The 22,381-nt window shown below is 39.6% G+C and overlaps 1 protein-coding gene across 1 annotated transcript in view; it reads right to left on the bottom strand.

Annotated features, from left to right (window-relative positions):
• Window positions 1-1,556: 1,556 nt before the first annotated feature.
• RGS22 (regulator of G protein signaling 22) overlaps window positions 1,557-22,381 on the bottom strand; it is a 97,509-nt gene continuing 76,684 nt past the window's right edge. Inside the window, exons 23-28 of the mRNA XM_067467014.1 lie at window positions 17,381-17,560; window positions 12,944-13,093; window positions 11,763-11,912; window positions 9,754-9,862; window positions 8,259-8,393; window positions 1,557-2,725 (exon numbers count right to left, since the gene is read on the bottom strand). Coding sequence (XP_067323115.1) covers window positions 2,709-2,725; window positions 8,259-8,393; window positions 9,754-9,862; window positions 11,763-11,912; window positions 12,944-13,093; window positions 17,381-17,560 — 741 coding nt within the window. The 3' untranslated portion in view covers window positions 1,557-2,708. The remainder of the gene's footprint in view (window positions 2,726-8,258; window positions 8,394-9,753; window positions 9,863-11,762; window positions 11,913-12,943; window positions 13,094-17,380; window positions 17,561-22,381) is intronic.

Below are 22,381 nucleotides of genomic sequence, written 5' to 3'. Positions count from 1 at the left end.
CTGCTACAATCCCTATCCCCCACCCCGGAATTAATTAGATTGTCTCACCAGCCAGAAATGCAATATATATAAATGAAATTCTAGAACAGCACCAGCAAGAACAAGATGTTGGAGCCAAATGGAAAACATGAACCCATAAAAAAGGCTGAACCAGTAGAAGTGCAAGACTGCCCTTTGAAGTTGTTTCAAAGTTCTGCATGCTTTAATTTTGGGGTAATCGTATGACGGTGGATACAAACAAAAGAATGTGCGATCAGTTTGTGTAATTTTTTTTGGACCAAATGGAGATGATGAATCAACATGTTGATGGTTACCAGTGATTGCCACAATCACTAAAAACACGGCTTGTTGTTAAGTTGGAATTTCTTCACCAATGGTTTGAGAAGAGTTTGTGAGCGGGGGGGGGGGGGGGGGAGGTGCAACTTTTCCGTGCCAGCGCGCTTCGTAATGGGGTTAAATCTCAGCTCTTCATAGAAAGCTTAACCCAAATAAACCAGATGGTCTTGGACATTTGGCAAGCAACAACAAACCTGATTTTCTTCATTTCAGATGTTTGCATACCTCATTCATCTTAATGAGACTATTTATGCTTAATTTCCTGTGACAGCACGGGAATGATAAATGTGCATGAGACAAGCAAGTTTGCTACTCTCATTCTTGAAAATTGCTCTTTTTTTGGCAATGTTCACACATTCGTGCTATATCCAAGATAAATGTTCCACATAAATATTCACGTTGTCCCCTCTCTGCTTCCTGGTGTGGTCATAGGAAAACCTGAGGCTTCCTTGTCGTATTGTCAGGCTCTTTGTCCATCTACTGAAGTTTCCGACCTGACAGCAGCTGTTTGACATCTCCCCAGTTTTCCCCATCATGTGAACTCTCATTGGACCTGACTAAACCTAGAATAAACCTGGGATTCACTGAAGTAGATCCAAAATAGCCCTCAGTAGAGCTCTTTTCGTATTGGAGGAAGGGAGTAGACCTTCCTGATTTATCCGTCCCTTGCAGCCTTCTGAATAAATTTCAAAACATGCTAATGCAGGATGTTGCCATAAAAAAACTATCCCCCATATCTGAAAATAAGATCAGTCTGAAATTATTTCAGCATGACTAATAGAAGATTATTCATTTGCAAAACAAACCATTATAAACAAAAACATTTTATTTCTAAGTAAAAATTGCTCTTGAAAAAAAAAACAATTCCAGTTAAAATCACAGCAAAATAAAAAAGGCAAACAAACACAAAACAAACCCTTTTCTGGATAATAATTCTCTAGTTTCAATTAATTGGGTGTTCCTCTATAGTTTTGTTTATGGTGGAATAGAGATAGCAGAGTATTCATGCTACAACACTAGGATTTTTGGAATATTAAAAAGGAAAGCACCCAGATCTCCAGAACAATTGTAACAAAAACAAAAAGACTCATGATAAGCCAATTTCCAATAGTGCTATGGAATCCAAATCTTGATTTGTCCTGCCATCTTATTTCATCCATGCTTTTCCAAGGCATCGCAAAAAGTAATAAACGAAATTTTCTGTAGCAAGAAATCTCACTTTTTTGGGAACGGTTTAGATAAGCCTGGAGATTAACCTACAATAAGTCAACATTACAGAATTTCTTCATCACTGAACCAGAATGGTGAGAAAGGGATTTCTTTTTGTTATCAACCACAGTCCAATTTCCAACCTACAGCAAGAATTAAATTTGGCTTTAAAATAGATAACTTGTCTTGGTTCCTCCCACCTTCTCTGCAGACATTGTTGGAATGCAACTCACACCATTCTTCACTGTTGGCTATTCCAATGAAGGCTAATAGGAACTGCAGCCTAAAAATATTTGGAAGGCCAGGTATATCCTAGCCCTACTTTGAAAAAATAAGACATACACATAGGAATTTTTCTTGTATTTTCGAGTGCATCTGCACTGTAGAATTAATGCAGTTTGGCACCACTTTATCTACTATGGCTCAGACTTTGCAAATCCCTGCAAAATCATCAAATGAGTAAAACTCTCTGCTGCTACCTGGATCCTTCAAGCCAACCTTGACTAAACTGCAAACAACATGTAGAATTTAAGGGAGGTTGAACAAAGGTACTTATGATATGCAAAATATTCCATATAATTCTGTATTGGTTTGGTCCTCCAGATGTTTTGAACCAATAATAGACAAGGATTCTGAGGTATAGTATCTAGCACATCCAGAAAACAATTGAGAATCACTGACTCTATTGTTTCAATCAGGAGTCTCTCCAAAACCTATCTAGGGCCCTTCAACGCAGCCCTATATCCCAGAATATCAAGGAAGAAAATCCCACATTATCTGAGTGTGGACTCAGATAACTTAGTTCAAAGCAGATATTGTGGGATTTTCTGCCTTGATATACTGGGATATAGGGCTGTGTGGAAGGGCCCATAGAAATAGCAGGAACTGAATGTTTTAAATGCAATGTGTGTGACATGTCATTGAGTCCAAATCTAGCCTTAACAACACTTGCTCGACTAGAATTCCTTCACAAAATGAAAAGAGTGACGACATAATCCCACAATAAATAAGGTTGCCATTGGAGCCCGTTTCTCTTCCATCAACGACTCTATTAGAAGACAGATGATGTCAGCCTTCTCTGAACATGAGCAAAAGCTAATAACCTGCACTGATTTATTCCTATAATGGCTGCAAATCCATGCATAATTTCTTCATCACCTTCCTTAATTTCTTGGAGTTCCTGTGAAGAAGGAAATACAAAGAAGCATTAATATGAAATAAAGTGTGGCGTACCCATGAAAAAGAAAAGAAGTTTCCTGCAGTGATGGTTAAAAACTCTAGTTAGATTTAAAATCTCTTTCATTCCTAATAGTGAGAATTCCTTCTTTTCACTCATTTCTCCCCTGTGAATATGGCAAGTGGGACAGTTGGTGCCAGAACCAACTTTTATATGATTTTAATAGCAGTTTATCAACACAAATGAGCACACAGGAATCCAAATAACTGATTTAAGGTATGACTTGGAGCATGAATGTGCCTGGTATGTATTATGACAAGACCAGCCAAAGGTATTTTGCTGCCTGAGGAAGCCATGTCTCTTTTCCAAGTCCAGAAGCAGACAATCATAGCAGGAATAGACAGCAATGAGACCGGGATCTTCATCACACCTGAAGAAACCGGCCAGTTTAGGAGATACAAGTAGGTCCCAAATGCCCTAAAGGGATTGGGGCAGCATTTTCACCAGGGTTTTGAGTCTTCCTTGTGGCTCGAGAGCATTTAGAGGCCATAAAAAATTTTTTGCAGAATTTTGATTTTTGAGATTCAAGGTGCCAGCAAACCTAAAGGAATTGCCCTCCAGTCTTCCAGGCATTATTTGGGAGCAAAACAAGATCTTCTCCAATAATTCTTGGACCATTGTATAGCCCTGGAGCTACAAAACCTCCTCTATGCGAGGGAACATGCATTTCACAATCTGCACTTTGCCTATTCCTGACTTAAACTGATATTGTCAGTGTTGGCCAGCCATGACTCCTCAGGGTTTCGGGAGAAAGTCTCTTCCAGTCCAATCTGGAGATTGAAACTGGGGCCTGCTCTATGAGAGTATGTTCTTGGCCACTTGTGCTATGGTCTGTTTTGCTTCAACTTCATCATCCTGCCATAACACCACATATTAATCATGCAATGTTATATTACTGCTTGCTTTTAGCTTTATTTTTTTTCTTTTTAATCTGAATTTTGGGTCCACTTAAATACTTTGGCTTTTGCATGTTTTACTGTTTGTTATTACTGGATTTTGTCTGATCTCGTTAAGGAGAAAGATTGGACAGTAATAGTTTTCAGTATATTAATTATTTTAAGTAAATAATGATAATTTTATCCTCTTACATAATTGTATAAAACAAACTATGAAGTACTAGGAATGGTATTTAAATGTGTCAATTCAAACTGGAATTGATTTATGTAGACACAATGTAAAAAGACAGGCAATGTCCAGCTATCCACTTTAGCATGCCTGAATATAATCTAAAGCATAATCTACAGTGTTCCCTCACTTATTGTGGGGGTTCAGTTCCAGAGCCACCCGCAATAAGTGAAAATCTGTGAAGTAGGGACGCCATATTAATTTTAATTTTTACATATTATTTTATATATTTTATATATTATTTTCTTATCCGCACTTCCTTACCCGCCTCCTGGCCCATCCCAAGGGCACCTGCCTGCCTCCCTGGCCTCCGGAGCCACACAGGTAGCAGCAGGCCAGGGAGGGAGACCTTCTACACCATGCCTCAGGCTGCCACACTTCTGGGGTCCCTGGCCTCCACTGGACATAAATATTTAATGTTTTATATTTTTTTATAAATATTTTCAAAAACCCACGAAACAGTGAGTCCACTAAAAGCGAACTGCGAAGTAGCGAGGGAACACTGTAGTCGGTTCTAAAATAAACAACAATAAACAACAAGGGGTGATTTGAATGCAATATTCCTGCTTCTTGGCAGGGGGTTGGACTGGATGGCCCATGAGGTCTCTTCCAACTCTTTGATTCTATGATTCTATTATTCCTATGAATGGAATACCAAATGGCAAAAATAAATGGGTTTACCAAGGAAGCATATTTCCAATGGTGAATGGGAGCTTCCACATCTTTAAATTTTAGTCTGAATTGAGTTACTCCCAAAGTATGTTTAGGGTAGCTTTTTTGAGGTTCAAACTGTAATGTAGAGTTACCTGACTGACCTGGAAGCCACCTGTTGCTGCTCACTTCCAAACAAATATGGGATTAGAGTTTTCATCAAAGTCAAAGTGTCTGGTGAAAGTTAAGCCCTTTCAAATCCCATCATTTTCAGTTGAAAATACAATAGGCTACCTACTTTTGTGGAGGTTAATGGTGCAAGACCCCCCCCCCCCATGAAAATGGAAAAACCCATTAGGTTCTTATCAGAAAGGACAGCTCTATAGGATCTCTGGGTTCTTCAGCATGACTATGGAAGATGTGCATTGAATTGGACTAGAGGCTCTAGAATTTTTTTAGAGAAAACATATTAAAGCCATGGATAATCAAAACCACAAAAGTCAAACCTGCAAATGTGGAAGGATGGTTTTGGTTAAGCATATTCTAAACATTTCAAAACACGAGCTCTTGGGTTGAATGTTTTCTTACCTATGAGTGCACCTCACTGAGGACTAGCTTAATACATGTTTACTTGAACGCAAGACTTCAGTTCCGTGGATATTCTATCTTACAGTTCGAAGGCACTGCAAAGGTCATGCCGGGTATTGGACTGGGTGGTCCTTGCAGTCCTTTTTAACTCTATGATCGGATGTCATGCAGGAATCCACAATTACAACACTCCTGAGAGGTGGCCATTTAACTTCTATTTAAATACTTCCAGAGATACAGTCTACTATGTATTGTCGTAGGCTTTTCATGGCTGGAATCACTGGGTTGTTGTAGGTTTTTTTGGGTTGCATGGCCATGTTCTAGAAGCATTCTCTACAACCCAGAGTCTACTACACTCTGAGGAAATCCATTCCAGTATCAAATAGCCTTTCCAGAAAAGACATTCTTCCTGATGTTTAGGTGGAATCTCTTTTAGAGATAGCATTGTGATTCTGTTTGTGTTCATTCACAGGCGCGTCCTATCTAATTTAACTGAACTAGGGACCTCATCACATTGATGAGGTCCTCTGGATCAATTTGCCAGCCTCCATGGTGAATTTGGGGGGGGGGGCACATATGAGAAAGCATCACTTCATGGCTTCATCCCATGCTAGCCTTGTTCCTAATGGAACATGTAGAGGCTCCCTTGTTCTGCCCCAGTTGAGCCATAGAGCCCCATTGGGAGTGAGACTACATCATGTGATGGACAACATGAGGCTCCATGGCTCAACTGAGCAGAAGTGTCCTAGGGCGCTAAAATTCCCTTTGAATGATGAGGTCGTTGCTGTCAAATTAACATTCATGCTATTGAAATTTTAATTTCTATATGAATAAGTATAGGATTTAGTTATAACTGCCACAGTCTTCAGTGGAGTTCATCCACAGGTAAGTGAAGCTTCAGCCAAAGAACTAGGGTTTCGTTCAGTAGGTAGCTTAGCACATGCTTATTAACTATTTCCAAACAAAACAGATGAGACTTGAAAGGGATGAACTCTGGTTGAATCATTCCCGAAACATGTGAAAATGTTAATATTTGTGAGTGAGAGCCCTGCTGTGTTGGCGTGACTTCACTGTGCAGATGGGGAAATCAGCGATAATGAAATAAAGTAATGAAGCTGCACCAGTGCCAGTGATTCGTGTGACTTTGGAAGAGGATGCAAGCCCTACATGAGCAGCTTTTCCACGCTGTGAGTGGGATGACAAGAGTATGAAGTCAACTTAACTCGGATAGAAACACAGAAAGCATCAGTTAAAATAGTGCAGCAACAGGGCACAGCTTTCATGGCCAGCCTGCAAATACAGCTGGGGCTGCTTACATTTGCAGGGAAGGGAAAGAACATTGTTAAACAAGGCAGGAAAAAGCTATCAGTCCATCAGGACTTTGAAACCATTGCAGAAACTTTGGGCAATTATATTCCTGAATGTCATGGGGTTGAGTTGGATGGCCCTTATGATCTCTTCCAACTCTATGACTAACAAAGTTGTTAATCCTTACTCATTGTAATTATTTAATCATTATTACCATTATTACTAAGAAATTGTGGGATGATGGTGTCTTACAAAAATAAAAACAGACACAATAAAAGCTCACATAATAAAAAAGCATATAAAAAGTTAAAACTTAAATATATTTACAATTTAAAGTTCTAAAATCAAAGAAATTTAGAGAGCACAATCCATTGTTGAAACCATGAACAGTCACAAATGGCAGTAAAAACAAAAGAAAAACCTCTCCTTTTGGAAAAAGTGATTTTATGATGAAGCTCCCAAAATCCTCCAGAGAGTATGACTAGTGTCCATAAAGGCCAAGGATTCTAGGAGAATTAGCCTTTCAAAATAATTTTTCCAAGCTCATCCATAGATAGTAGATAGTTCTGGTTCCTGGTTATAAGGGTTTTAACTGTTTACTTTTAATACTGTTAATGTTAACGTTTATATTTTAGTTTTTAAATTGTATTATACTGGTTTTATTGTTGAACAGCTTTGAGAGAGAAAATAATAACACCACTTATAATAATAAACTAATAATAATAATAACAACAACAATAATAATAATAATTTATAATAATATGAGATTTAAAGATTGAATTGCAAAGACTCTGGCACAAGCCAGTAAAGGTGGTCCCAGTGGTGATCAGCACACAGTGTGCAGTGCCTAAAGACCTTGGCCTGTACTTAAAAACAATCGGCACTGACAAAATTACCATCTGCCCGCTGCAGAAGGCCACCTTACTGGTATCCGCACACATTATTCGCCGATACATCACACAGTCCTAGACACTTGGGAAGTGTCCGATGTGTGATCCAATATAACAGCCAGCAGAGTGATCTTGTTTGCAATGTACTCATCTAGTTGTGTTTCTAATAATAATAATAATAATAATAATAATAATAATAATAATAATAATAATACAGGGAGCCCTTGGCATCTGCTGGGGTTTGGTTCCAGGACCACCACAACCAATCCTTGCCTAGAGAAGAAGGAGGGGCAAGATGACAAAGATGATAAAACATTGAGACAAGGACAAAAGGACTTAGGTCACTCTCAGTTGAGAAGATCATCCCCATTTCTCTTCCCTGTGCGGCTGAGATGGCATGCTTCTTGGTTACACAAGTTGCCTCCCCTCTTCAGTAGGTAAACTTTCAAAGCAACACACACAGATGTCCTTGGGGCTTCCCAGATAGTTGAAAGGAAGTTTGGGGTCTTTGGTTGGTATCTACACTGTGGAATTAATGCAGTTTGACATTACTTTAATTGCCATGGCTCAATGCTATTGAATAATTGAAACTGCAGTTTTATACAGTCTTGAGCCTTCTCTGCCAAATAGTGCCGGTGCCTCACAAAACCACAAGTCCCAGGATTGAGCCATGTCAGATTACATTAATCCTAATGTGTAAATGCAGCCTGCGCATGTAGCTTTGAATCATACAAATATATGTCACCAACAGGGTTGTAATCTATCTGCATTTGCTTCCTGAACCATTGCAAGCCCTTTCTGATTTGAGGACTGGCTAACGAATGATCAGTATTTCATAGAAGTTTTAATAGAAGTGGGAAACCGTGGCTTGCTGAAGAAATGGAAGAATTAATCACCTTTTATGTGAAACTTACTTTCATTGTCTTTGGATGGATAGGGGCGTTGCTGCCTGACAAAGGCTGAGGTGAAGGGTGCTGTGTGAACTGGACGTTCAGGTGCAGCGTGGACCACATGGTGGTCGGTCTTCAGCGGGAAAAGGGGTGCCATCCCTGAAACACCAACAAAGGAATATCTGAAATCTGCAGAACACCCAAGAACTTCAGAGGATTAACAATTTCAACTGTTTAAAGGTCAGAATGCATGGAACAGAACCGATGCTAAGATTTATGAGATGGACAGTAAGAAATTGTAGTACAATCTAAAAAATAAGCTGTGTGTGTTCAGCTTGGAGTTTTACAACAAACTTTCATTGACAGCATCAAGGTAAAACACTTAATTCATGGGAATTAAAAGAATTAAATCCAATGTTATTTCTACTTAGATTAAACTAATAGAAATCAATGGAATTTACGTTAGGCAACTAGCAAGTTCCAATAATTTTAATGGTAGCACTCTCAGGACTATTGGATTAATCCCAAAGTAAAACCAATACACATTTTGGAAGGTGCCATGAAGGCTTCTTTTGTAAAATTATAAGAATTTTAATCATTTTTGTAAAAAGTGTGGTTGGCAGGGACGAGAGACAGGGCCTTCTCAGTGATGGCTCCTCAGCTCTGGAACTCTCTCCCCAGTTAGATTAGATCAGTGCCCTCCCTCCTGGCCTTTGGAAAGAGAACAAAGACATGGTTATGGAACCAATCTTTTGGCTAGTGCAGTACAAGAAGCAAATATGGAATATGTGCAATCGGCATTCGGAATGGCCCAGTCTACGAGTTGGATCATGTGATTTTAATGTTTTTCGTAAGTGTTTTCATTCTTATATTTAATGTTTTAAATGTCCTTTTATCTTATTTTATGGTTAATTTTCCTATTGATTTTACACCTAGTTATATATTGTTGGTTTGAGTTTTGGTTTATGTATGTAAGAAATTGAATTTTGCCGTTATTTTTGTGTAAACTGCTTTGAGTCCCCCAGGGGTAAGAAAAGCGGTATATAAATACTATAAATAATAAGTAAGTAAATAAGTAAATAAATGTTATGCAACCAAAATACATCTCCTGGAAGATGGACGGAAATCTAACTTTGGGAGGTACAGATTGCTAGCACTTGTTGGGTACAATCACTGTCCAAAAAGGAGGAAAGAAACAAAGGAGGAAAGGAGGAAAGAAAGCTTTGTGAAAAGAAATCCTAATAAGTGGGTGTGAATATGCACCTGAGCATGGTTTGAAAAATTTACTAAATTACACATTACCCAGAATACCATAGCCAAATTGGCCATTGGGAGTTGTCCAATGTGTATCAAACTCTTTCAAAGCTTGCATTTAAAGCAGTAGATGCTATCCAAAACTCTATAAAAGAAAAAATAATTGACTACCAAGATGGTGCTCAGTTCATGTTGTGAGAAAGCAGGCTATAAGTTGCCTCCCTAGTAATCTCTCTCCAGCTGCACAACGCAGTTAAAAGCTGACCTGCATAAGTTGGTGGCACAGCTGCTTTTTTCTCTAGATCATCCTGAATCTTCAGGAGAACTCTTTCTTGCTGGAGCGCTTCTAGGTACTTCGAATAATTCCAGGAAAGCTGCAAAAGCCATTTAAAAAGGGAAGGAAACACGTTTGTTTGTTTGTTCATTCATTTACATCGATCCTGCTTCACTTCAGAGGATATCGTGTTGGAGTATAGTCAATAACAAAACGGCTCCAATGTCATTAGGAAGCAAATAATTTGAAAACCATTCAACATAAAGAGCAGAGGAAAAACAAAAGAAAGGACAACATATGCAGTCCAGTAACTAAGATAACAGGGTGAAATGAGGTTAACACAATTCCACACATAATGCATTGCTCCTGTGGGACACAGATGTGGCCTCCTCGGCAGATCTGAATGCTTGGACAGGTATCTGTAGCACACAGATTTGAGGGTTGATTGGCATTCCTTCGGGGAGAGGGGGCGGGTTATAAATAAAGGAGACTTCATTATAACTTATGTGGTTTCTATCAGCCTAGGCAGCGTAATCAATTATGGAAGAAGCATGGGATTATTTTAGATAAATAAGAAAATGGTGGGATGATTGGAGCTGTCATTCTACCATTATTTTTCTTAAAAACACAAAATAACAACACAAGCTTATAACAGTGCTTCTCAACCTTCCTGATGCTGCAACCCCTTAATACAGTTCTTCAAGTTGTGGTGAAAATAACAAAATTATTTTCGTTGCTACTTCATAACTGTAATTTTGCAGTTGTGAATTATAATGTAAATATATGACATGCAGGATATATTTTCATTCACTAGACCAAATTTTAATACTGATGGAGTTGAGGGGGATTGATTTTGTAATTTGGGAGTTGTAGTTGCTGGGATTTATAGTTAACCTAATATCAAAGAACATTCTGAACTCCACCAACAATGGAACTGAACCAAACTTGGTACACAGAACTCTCAACAGAAAATACTGGAAGGGTTTGGTGGGCATTGACCTTGAGTTTTGGAGTTGTAGTTCACCTACATCCAGAGAGCACGGTGGACTCAAACAATGATGGATCTGGACCAAACTTGGCATGAATACTCAATATGCCCAAATATGAACACCGGTGAAGTTTGGAGAAAATAGACTTTGGGAGTTGTGGTTGCTTGGATTTATAGTTCACCTACACTACATTTTGAACCTACTGACGACAGAATTGGGCCAAACTTCCCACACAGAGCCCCCATGACCAAGATAAAATACTGTGTTTTCTGATGGTCTTTAGTTACCCCTTTGACACCCTCTCACAAGCCGCTCCAGGGGTCCCAACACCTAGGTTGAGAAATGCTAGCTTATAAGAACATCCTGGTTCTATTGGGAAGAGAGAAGGTGAGACAGCAAATGTCCCTTTTGTGGTTCCTTGATATCACCTGTAAACATCACCATAGCTGTAATTCTTCATTAGAAGATGTTCACTTCAACTTTGCACATTTATAATTTAATCAGATACCCTGGCACAGCAAGTCAACAATTACTTTTTGCCAGACCTTTTTACTTTTCAAGCATGAGTAAATATGCATCAAAAATACTGGTGAACACATTTCGGTGCCTCAAATGTTAGACCTATTTCTGGGTATATTCGATATGCTGATTCCAACAATGACACCAGTTTCCCCCTATCAACTGAAGTTTTTGAGATCTAGCACATGTTCCACCTACTAATTAACATCTGGCTGCCCACAGAAAACCGCAATAACCATAGCTATGAAAGTAGAACTGATGAAGTCCATCCAATGCAATTGTATGAATCAGCAGCCCAAATAACCCTAGGAATGGTCCTAAAAACCAAGACACCAAGACTTATTTTTGTCTGGCTGTGTAATTTGACCAGAACAGATCTAGAAAGCATTACTTTTTAGCACAGCAGCTCCCATGGCAGCATCACAGAGTAAGCCTCTCTCATTGATACAAAAAGGAGCTACAGTATTGCCCATCTTCTATAACTTAAATCACCTGTCTGCCAAATCCAGTAAAGCTTGGTGTAGATGAAAGTTCACTTTTACTCTGTCGCCTAGCTGCAAGACCAGAAGCCATAAGCGATGATGTCCCTTCAAGGCCGCTTCTTTTTAAAGATGTGGCAGATCTCGTCTTAGCACCTAGGGCCTAGCAAGAAAAAGAACAAAACAAAACTTTGCGTCAATTTCAGTGTAAGGTGAATTAAAGCATTAGAGCATCAATGGAGGATTTATATAGCATTACATTACACTTTATTTATTCTTTCCAGTATTTCCTAGAATAGTCAAGAACAATAATCTCCATGTTATAGTACGTATGTTATACAACTAGAGTAAATACAAATATTTTCAAGAGTTCCTCCTTTCATCTATGAATTTCCATTGAATTTCCCATGAGTGACACTTGCATCAGTTTGAATTATGTTCACAAACTTATTCCTCAACGATGTTGGACTAGAGAAGCCATAACCAGCATGGCCAAGTAGTCAGGGATTCTGGGAGTCACAGACCAGAAACATGCAGGGAGTTAAGTTATGCTAGACTAGGCATGGGCAAACTTCAGCCCTCCAAGTGTTTTGGACTGCAACTCCCACAATTCCTAACAGCTTCAGGCTATTCCTTAAGCAGCTGAGGGGGAAAAGAAAAGGGTCTGAGTCTATGAGGAATTGTGGGAGGTGCAGTCCAAAACATGCCTATTTTAGGCGCTTGCTTGTTTGTTTGTTTTTTTGGGTTTTTTGCCTTCTGCTTAGGCTTAAATATAGAAGGAGACCAATTTGTTAGTACATGTTTAATTTTGATGGCTGAGACGTGTATACATGGAATGAATTCTCTGCAATCCTACAATTGAGTCCTTTCCTTTCAAGACTCACGAAAGATGAATGATCTTTAGCATTACTAGAAATTTGTTTTCATTTGGACTGACTGCATAGGTTTCAGTTTGCATGTTGTTTTAGCCACATTTTGATATATGTTTTACTTTATTTTAAAATATTATTACTTCCTTCAAGAGCACAGGAAGGCTGATATTGAACGTAATAACTGAATCAGACAAGCTATGGAGAAAAAGAAAACTCCACAATAGTGGGCCATCCCCTGCTTTGCTTCAGAGTTTGGACCAGAGCTATATCTGGATTGTTTATACAGGCCAACCTGTTTATAAGCTTCTCGTGATTGCCTCACCTTGTCTTCTGCTTCTCTCGCTCTCCTCATTTTTTCTAATTTCTTCTCTCTTCGCTTGTCCAGAAGAGGCAGAATATTCTCATCAGCCAAATTGCTTCGGAAGTCACAAAATTTTGGCCAAAATTTAAAGAGAAGTGCAAAAATAGTCATCTAGAATAGAAAGAAGGAGGAGGAGACATACTGTAAAAAGGCATAGAAAGAGATGGCCCCTCCAAGCAATAAGGGCATTTCAGCATCGCAATGAAACAAGCTTTTCTTCTTTCATATACATCACAAAGCTTCACTACCGCCATCACCACCAAAACTGTCTCAGAGTGTTTTACTCTGGACTTGCATCTGCTTCTCATCAGTATGTGTTTATTGCTGATGAGAAACCTTCCTAAACCACAGTTTTAAAAAGCCATTCCTTTTCAAAACATCACCCTAAATAACTGCTTGCATTAATAAAAACATCAAGTATTGTTATTTGGTTTTTTAAAATGTACTGTAGGTATTTTCTTAAATAAAAACATATCCCAATAGTTTTATTGACTATCCTAAAGCCTTTGACTGTGTGGATCATAATAAATTGTGGCAAGTTCTTGGTGGTATGGGGATACCAAGTCACCGTGTCTCTCTCCTGAGGAATCTGTGTAAGTAGCAAGAGCAAGAACAGACTACTGAACAACAAACTGGTTCAAGATTGGGAAAGGAGTACGGCAGGGCTATATACGCTCATCCTACCTATTCAACTTGTATGCAGAACACACCTTGGATTGATGAATCCAAAGTTGGAGTTAAAATTGCTGGAAGAAACATTAACAACCTTAGATATGCAGATGATACCACTTTGATGGCTGAAAGTGAAGAGGAGCTGAGGAGCCTTCTAACCAAGATGAAAGAAGTAAGTGCAAATGCTGGGTTGCAGCTAAACATTAAAAAACCAAGATTGTGGCAACCAGACTGATTGATAGCTGCCAAATAGAAGGAGAACACGTGGAGGCAGTGACAGAGTTTGTATTTCGAGGCACAAAGACTACTAGAGACGCAGACTGCAGCCATGAAATCAGAAGACGTTTCCCTCTTGGGAGGAGAGCAATGACCAATCTCGATAAAATAGTGAAGAGTAGAGACATCACACTCGCATAGTTAAAGCAATGGTATTCCCAGTAGTAACCTATAGATGCAAGAGCAGGACCATAAGGAAGGCTGAGCAAAGAAAGATAGATGCTTTTGAACTGTGGTGCTGGAGGAAAATTCTGAGACCACAAGAAGATCCAACCCATCCATACTTCAGGAAGAGAGGGAAGGATATTAGAGGCAATGATGAAGTACTTTGGCCACATCATGAGAAGACAGGAAAGCTTGGAGAAGATGCTGGGGAAGAAAAAAGGATGAGGGACCGACCAAGGGCAAGATAGATGGATGTTATCCTTGAAGTGACTGGCTTGACCTTGAAGGAACTGGGGATGGCAACAGCCAACAAGGAGCTCTGGCATGGGCCGGTCCATGAGGTCATGAAGAGTCGGAAGCGACTGAACAAATAAACAACAGCAACATGGCCCAGTGCGGTTGTATTTAATCCAACAGTTGCCCAACATATTCCACTTACAGGGACAAGGGACCTTCTTATTAACATGTTACTTTAGGAGAAGGGGATTTTGCCTTTGGAGAACTTCTAAAAACAACATTGCTGAACTATGAGGAATTTTTAAGTGATATAATCTCATTGCAAGGTCTGTTTTAAACTAAGAGGAGGAAAACAATGTTGAAAGCAAAGACAGAGATTCAAAGAATGACCTCAATTAAGGCATTAACACTGTGAACCAATAAAGTGATGCATACTTTTGAAAGGAGCTCTCAGAGCTGAATTTAATTCTGCAGTTCTGGAAAATATCATGGGGGAAATGGAGCGGATTCAATGGCAGTTTACATCTCACACCAAACAACAATGGTGGGTGTATTTATTGAGACCAAGGGATGTGGAAAGATTTTTTAAAAATGACATTCTACATATTTTGATCCATTTTCAAATGAATACTGTCCTGCAGTTACTATTTGAAGTTTAAAAAATAACCATGCGCCATGGGAGCTGTGTAGTTAGCATCTGTTCATCAGATCTCATGTTTTCTACTTCTGTCAGGCTGGGCTTAGATAGATAACGGGGCACAATGACTGTTCCTCTCCCTCCATTACTAAGTGTTTGTTCAGAGCTTGGAGATGTTATCTTTTGGACAGTACCTTGTAAAATATCGTCACTAAGGGATTTGATGAGTTATTATCCAGACAAATTATATTTTCAAGGTTTAGTTTTGCTTTCCATCCTTGTCTGGCTTCTTTAAAACCTCAAATACCCTTTTACTTTACTCTTTTCCCAGACCTGTTGTGAATTGTGTAGTTTCAATGTGATATAGAAGATTACGAGGCTGTTATACAGTGACTCCACTGTGGATAAAGGATTTTGAACGATCTTGAATCCTGACACTGGGAGAAAGGGGATATAAATTAAATAAACAGATAGAATGACAGATAGGAGATAGATTATTTATTTATCGTGTCAGAAGCAAATTGAGAATACAGGTATAATGTATTTTAAAAAGCCACAAACAAAGTTAAAAACTTGGCATTATGCTACATTTCCTTTGACCAGAAGCTGTCCACTTCAAGTGCCTCTGGTGTGGCCGTAAGAAGGTCCTCCATTGTGCATGTGGCAGGACTCAGACTGCATTGTAGTAAAAGGTCTGTGGTTTGCTCTCCTCCGCACCCGCATATTGTGGACTCCACTTGGTAACCCATTTCTTTAGTTTGGCTCTATATCTCATGGTCCCAGAGTGCAATCTGTTCAGTGCCTTCCAAGTTGCCCAGTCTTCTGTGAACCACTAATTGAGGTTCCAGGTTTTCGCTTGCCACTTTTGGACTCTCATTCGGTGAGGTGTTCCCGCGAGTATCTCTGTGGATCTTAGGAAGCTGTTTTTGTTTTTTTTAATTTAAGGCATTGGCGTGCTGACTGATATCCAAACAGAGGATTAGCCAGAGATGTCACTGCCTTGGTCCTTTCATTACTGGCTGCTACTTTCTGACGGATGTCATCTGGTGCAATACTGGCTAAACAGTATAATTTCTCCAGTGGTGTGGGACATAGACATCCTGTGATAATGCAGCATGCCTCATTAAGAGCCACATCCACTGTTTTAATGTGGTGAGATGTTTTCCACACTGGGCATGGATACTCAGCAACAGAGTAGCAAAGTGCAGGGCAGATGTCTTCACAATATTTGGTTGTGATCCCTAGTTGTGCCAGTCAACTTTCATATGATTGTTTCTAGCAATAAGATAGGTAGATTATCCATCCATCCATCCATCTAATCTCTCTCCTAACTATCATTCTATAGCAGGGTTTCTCAACCTAGGGATCAGGACCCCTGTAGGTGTCATGAGGGGGTGTCAGAGGGGTCGCCAAAGACCATCGGAAAACACAGTATTTTCTATTGGTCATGGGAAGTGTGGGAAGTTTGGCCTAATTCTGTCATTGATGGGGTTCAGAATGCTCTTTGATTGTAGGTGAACTATAAATCCCAACAACTATAGCTCCCAAATGTCAAGGTCTGTATCCCCAAACTCCACCGGTGCTCAAATTTGGGCATGTTGGATATGCATGCCAAGTTTGGTCCAGATCCATTATTGCTTGAGTCCACAGTGCTCTCTGGATGTAAGCGAACTACAACTCCAAAACTCAAGGTCAATGCCCACCAAACCCTTCCAATATGGGAGTTCTTTGTGCCAAGTTTGGTTCAAGTCCATTGTTGCTGGAGTTCAAAATGCTCTTTGATTGTAGGTTAACTATAAATCCTAGCAACTACAACTCCCAAATGACAAAATCACCCCCCCAACCCCACCAGTATTCAAATTTGGGTGTATTTGTGCTAAATTTGGTCCAGTGAATGAAAATACATTCTGCATATCAGATATTTACATTACAATTCATAACAGTAGCGAAATTACAGTTATGAAGTAACAACAAAAATAATTTTATGATTGGGGGCCACCACAACATGACAATTCTTTTACCACAACATGGATTCTTTTACCACTGAAATTACAGCTTGGGATCATCATTAATTTTTTTAATACCCATATATGTTAATATGAGTATTACTATATCCAAAAAAATAATAACTTGATGTTACTCTTTTAAAAGGAAAGGAACATTTTGAAATATTTTGGCAATAGATTAATAACATGTTACTTTAAAAACTAAAAAAAAAAATAACCCTTATATCCTCCACAAAATAATGACCTCTAGCAATGAGGACTGCTATTCAAAAATATGACAAGTTGCCAATCTAAAAGAAAAGATGCTCACTGTCATTTTAAACAAAAGGAACATTATTCATTACTTCCAAGGTCTACTTAGGCCCAGCATCCTCCAACCAAATCTCGCAGACCCGCTCAACGTACCTGTGCCTCCCTGAATACATAAGGGCCTAGTTCTTTCCTTTGCTCAACAATCTTCTGGGCTTGATCCTCAGGTATGTCAATCTGAATTGTTGGTGGAAGGGGTGAATTAATGAAGCAGTTGATGATTGATGTGATCTTATTCTGGATTATAGAGTCGTCACAATGAGCATGACACATATCCTGCAAAAAGGAAATTGAGATGTGTGAGGAAAGTGTCGAAGCCCCTCTCACCAGCTGAAATCTCCAAGAATTACTAAAAGAAATGTTTTAAAAAATGCAACACAATACAAGTATTAATGCAATCCATAGCTGCATAGAACAATAGCAGATATTAAAAACAAACAAACAGAAATACAAATGTGTGTGTAAAAAGATGGAGTGAATAAGAAGGTCTTCCCTTTGTGTCAGACAATCTTCAGGTTGAGTGCCAAGTGAGCCTGCCTAAGCAGAATCACAGCACAAAACCGATTTGCAGAATCACAACACACAACTATACAGGTTACCTTTCAGGTTGCCATGTGCTTAACTTTAGTGGGAAAAGGGACCTGAATTAGATTTCAATAACTGAGTACATTCATGTAGGAAAATACATTCCTTCAAGTAATCTATTAAAGTCTAATATCAGAAGGTAAGGCCTCTTTTGCTATCCTGTTGGTATACTCCCTGTAGTAGTAGTAATTTATTTTGATTGGTAACTGGTGCAGTACCTAAAGACCTTGACCTGCACTTGAAAACAATCAGCGCTGAAAAAAAATACCATCTGTCAGCTACAAAAGGCCACCCTACTCGGATCTGCATGCATTATTTGCCGATACATCACATAGTCCTAGACACTTGGGAAGTGTCCGACATGCGATCAAATACAAAAGCCAGCATTGTGATCTTGTTTGCTGTGTACTAATATTGTTATTGATATTTAAATGAAGTTTCTAACCTTTTAAGACTTGTCAAAAATTAGTCATTCTGTGACACTGAATGCGTTATTTTACTAACACATGGAACAATCTCGTAACCATCATAAAGTGCTTAGATAATGTAGGTTGCATGTAGATATGAGGAAATACTATAATATATTGTAACAGGCTGAATTTTCTAACTTCTCCATGTTAGGGATTTCCAACATTTCAATAAAGCCCTTGGACTATCCCTGTATCTACATGGGCCAAATAAAACTAACTCCCCTTGAACCTGTTGTGATCAGTCACACAGCTCTGCTTCCAGCCTTTTATCCATCACAAGAACAGCAGCTTACTCCAGAGCTTCCAGGAAGCTCCAGAAAGACCCCCTAGTGTTTTTGATGTGTGGACAGCTGGATCTGGATGCATCTAACCATAGAATCTTAGAATTGAGAGAGACCAAATGGGCCATCCAGTCTATCCCACTGACATGCAGGAACACAAAAGCAAAGCAACCCCCTTCAGCCTCTGCTTTAAAAACCCCTGAGAAAGAGACTCCCAGGCATTGTAGAACAGTTCTTACCACCAGGAAGATCTTTCTAATGTTCAGGTGGAATCTTCTTTCCTGCCATTTGAATCCATTGCTCTGTATCCTAGTTTCCAGAGCAGCTAAAAACAACCTTCTCCCTCCTCAATGTGACATCCTTTCAAATATTTAAACATGGCTATCATGTCTCTTCTCAACCCTTTTTCTTCAAGCTAAACCTACACAGCTCCCCCAGCCGTTCCTCATAGGGCCTGGTTTGATCATTTTCATCACATTCCAGCTTGTCAACATGCAGTGGACAGATCCAGGGTCCACATGTCAAAAAGAGCCATCACTATCTTGCTGACCAGAAGCAACTCCCTGGCAGAGCTTTACTGGCAATGTAGCTTTTGGTGATCATACGACTTGTGTATGGATCTGTTTTCCTTTGGTACATCGTGTTTCCTTCAGGTCCTTCAGTAGCACATAATGGGAAGGGCTCTCCCTTACGAAAACCCACTCAACATGAAAGCAAGAGTGATCCTCTGCTTTTTGGGAGCACGTGGTGCTCCTCATACGAGGCATGGAGAGCTGCCACATGCTCTTTGCACAGGGTTTCCCCCAGAGCCCTGCCTGTTGGGCCAGTCAGAGGACAAGAATGTCATGATGTGGCTCATTCAAGCTGAGTCTATTTAATGAGGCGATGCCTCCATTTTCTCAGTTGCATATTCGCGCTTGTGGCTGTGTCCCCTGTTTTGATCTCACCAAAAAGCAACATCACCAACAAGACTTTGATGGGAAACTGCTTGCCAGCAGGATGGCATTGGCAACCCCCAGGAGGACAGGGCATCAGTGCCAGTGCACTGTCAGCCTTTTAGCCTTGTGGACTACAAATGGCTTTGTGGCGCTTCCACACTTGTACATATGGATACCCTGCAATGTATCTAGGGCCGCTCTGAGCAAGCTACTCCACATTATTTCATCTGGCATACACATAGCCTATATTAGGAGTTCACTCAGATGAAGGCATTCAAGGCCCTTCTTGTTTGTGTGTTCTCTCATTTCTGCACAAGCCACAGCTGGCTTTATCCAGCTGTAATCATGAAGAAAAGAAACAGAAAGCTGGGGGATGGCATAGCATGGCTTGAAAGAGAGCTGTCTGAAACCAAACAGGAGCAATCTACGCTTCTGTATTTTGTTTCATGTCCCCCTTCTCTACTTCAAATGGTCACACAAGCCTTGAAGAGTATCAGACCACAGAAAAGCAATGCATGCACACTTTCCATTGTGGCAAAATAGATTGTTGAAACAGCTTAAAGCCCTCACATTTAATAAACATTCAAGTTTCATGATTCCACAATGATTCTATGAATTTATTTTGAGGGGCCACCATCTTTAGACATTAAATATTTGTGGTCAGCAAACAAGGACTCTTTGTTCTCCATAGCTGGGGTCTCTTGTTAGGAACCACAAAGCTGCCATCATAGAATAATTTAACATCTTTGCATGACTCTCGTGCAAATAATGTGAGTTTCCTCCCCCCATAAAACATAAACATTAACTTCAAGCCTTCTACTCTTTCAGCCACATACTTACTGGTAGTATTCTCTTTATGTGATGAAAAGAAAGGATTCATGATGGGTTGCATTTATATTAGGCTTTAAAGTAAGAGTAAAGTAAACCTCTTATGGTAGGTTTATACAGAATTCAGGCCTCCTCAAACTGCAGCCCTCCAACTGTTTAGGTCTCCAACTCCCTGAATTCCTGACCAATGAACAAGCTGGCTAGGGCTTCTGTGAATGGGAAGCCCAAACAGCTGGAAGGCCACAATTTGAGGATGCCTAATCCAGATTATTGGTGGGTTCTATTATTCATTGGTTTTATGGTTTTATATGCCCTTTGAGCTGATGTTTGGTGCTGTGTTATTTGTTGTTGTTCTCACTCTGATGCACAAGGAGAGCAAGAAGGTGGTGGTGATGGTGATGGTGATGATGATGATGATGATGATGATGATGATAATAATAATAATAATAATAATAATAATAATAATAATAATAATAGTAGTGGTCCTTCACTAGTTCCATGGCTGGTGCAACCAAAATAGCCTGGTCAAATTCTGGTTATTAGTGGTGTCCTGTTTGTAAATTATTACTATTCATGCCAATACTATAGCAAAGTAAAAGAAAGCCATGGCTAGCCCAATATGAGTTGCTGCCTGAGGCAAATAAGAATACCAATTCAGGAATAAATGCTGTCTGGATTATCAGGTTAATCCTTTTTTAAACACTGACAATGCAACAACAGCATCTTCTTATTATATCAGAAGGCTAAAGTGACTTCAGGACAGGCTATATGGCAGACAGCTCTCTCCTTCCAATATCTGGTGCCTGAGATAACTGCCTCACTTTGGTAAAAGGTAGGCAGGGGATGCATCTACACTACAGAATTATTGCAGTTTCACATCACTTTAATGTTCATGGGTCAATAGCACAGAATCATAGGAATTTTAGTTTTACAAGTACTTTAGCATTCTCTGCTAATGTGTGCTGGTGTTTCACAAAACTATAACTCCAATGATTCCATAGCGAGCTATTGCAGTCAAAGTGGCATCAAGTTGCATTACTTCTACAAGTGTTATCCAGAAAGTAAGGTTACGAGGCACGTAGCTCTCATAGGGAATTTTCGTGGGGAAAGTTGGTATCACTGTCATGTAGCGGGAAGCAGGTGGAAGTGAACGAGCAGTGCCAGTCATCAGTAGCTCATTGACTGGCGGGGTGAAGGTTAGAAGTGAGCATCCTCATTCTGTTTCCTCCAAGTGCGAAGTTCGTGCTGTAATAAGCTATCTAAATGCTAAGAGCATGAACACCACTGTGATTCATCGCGAAATTGTTTCAGTTTATGGAGAGAATGTAATGTCAAGACAGCATGTGACAAAATGGGTACAGAATATATTGTGAGACCATGAAGTATCTTCGCAGAGCCATCCAAGACAAACATTGTGGGATGCTGACGGCGGAAGTCTGTCTCCTTCATGACAATGTGACACAAGAGTTCTTGACTTCATTTGGTTGGGATGTTTTAAGCCACCCCTCTCACAACCTTGATCTTGCATCCAGTGACTTTCATCTATTCATTAAATTGAAGGAACACCTGGGTGGAAAACACTTTTCCGACGACGAGGAGGTGAAAATTGAAGTGACAAACTGGCTGAAAAAGGTGGAGGGAAACTTCTATGACATAGGCATCAAAAACCCATCCCACAGATGACAAAATTATTGAACTGAATGATGATTATGTGGAAAAATAATGTAATACCTATGCTACAAACCATGTAAATTTTATTAAAATATATTCATTCTTTGTATTTAAAAAAATTATTGTAATCTTACTTTCTGGATAACTCTTGTACAATGTAGATGCACTCTTGATTGCTAAATAATACCATGGAAGGGAATTAACAGGGAGAGAAGATAAAGGAACAGGGAGCCCATGGCATGCTCTCAGGAGCATGATGCCTCACAGAATAATATGGCAGGACTGCTGTCATCTTGACAAATTCTTCCTTTTGTTTCCTACTTG

The sequence above is a fragment of the Anolis sagrei genome, chromosome 4 (assembly GCF_037176765.1).
Source record: "Anolis sagrei isolate rAnoSag1 chromosome 4, rAnoSag1.mat, whole genome shotgun sequence".
Classification (NCBI taxonomy): domain Eukaryota; kingdom Metazoa; phylum Chordata; class Lepidosauria; order Squamata; family Dactyloidae; genus Anolis; species Anolis sagrei.
The sequence above is the reverse complement of the archived record's forward strand: the minus strand, read 5'-3'. Positions and strand labels throughout refer to the sequence as shown.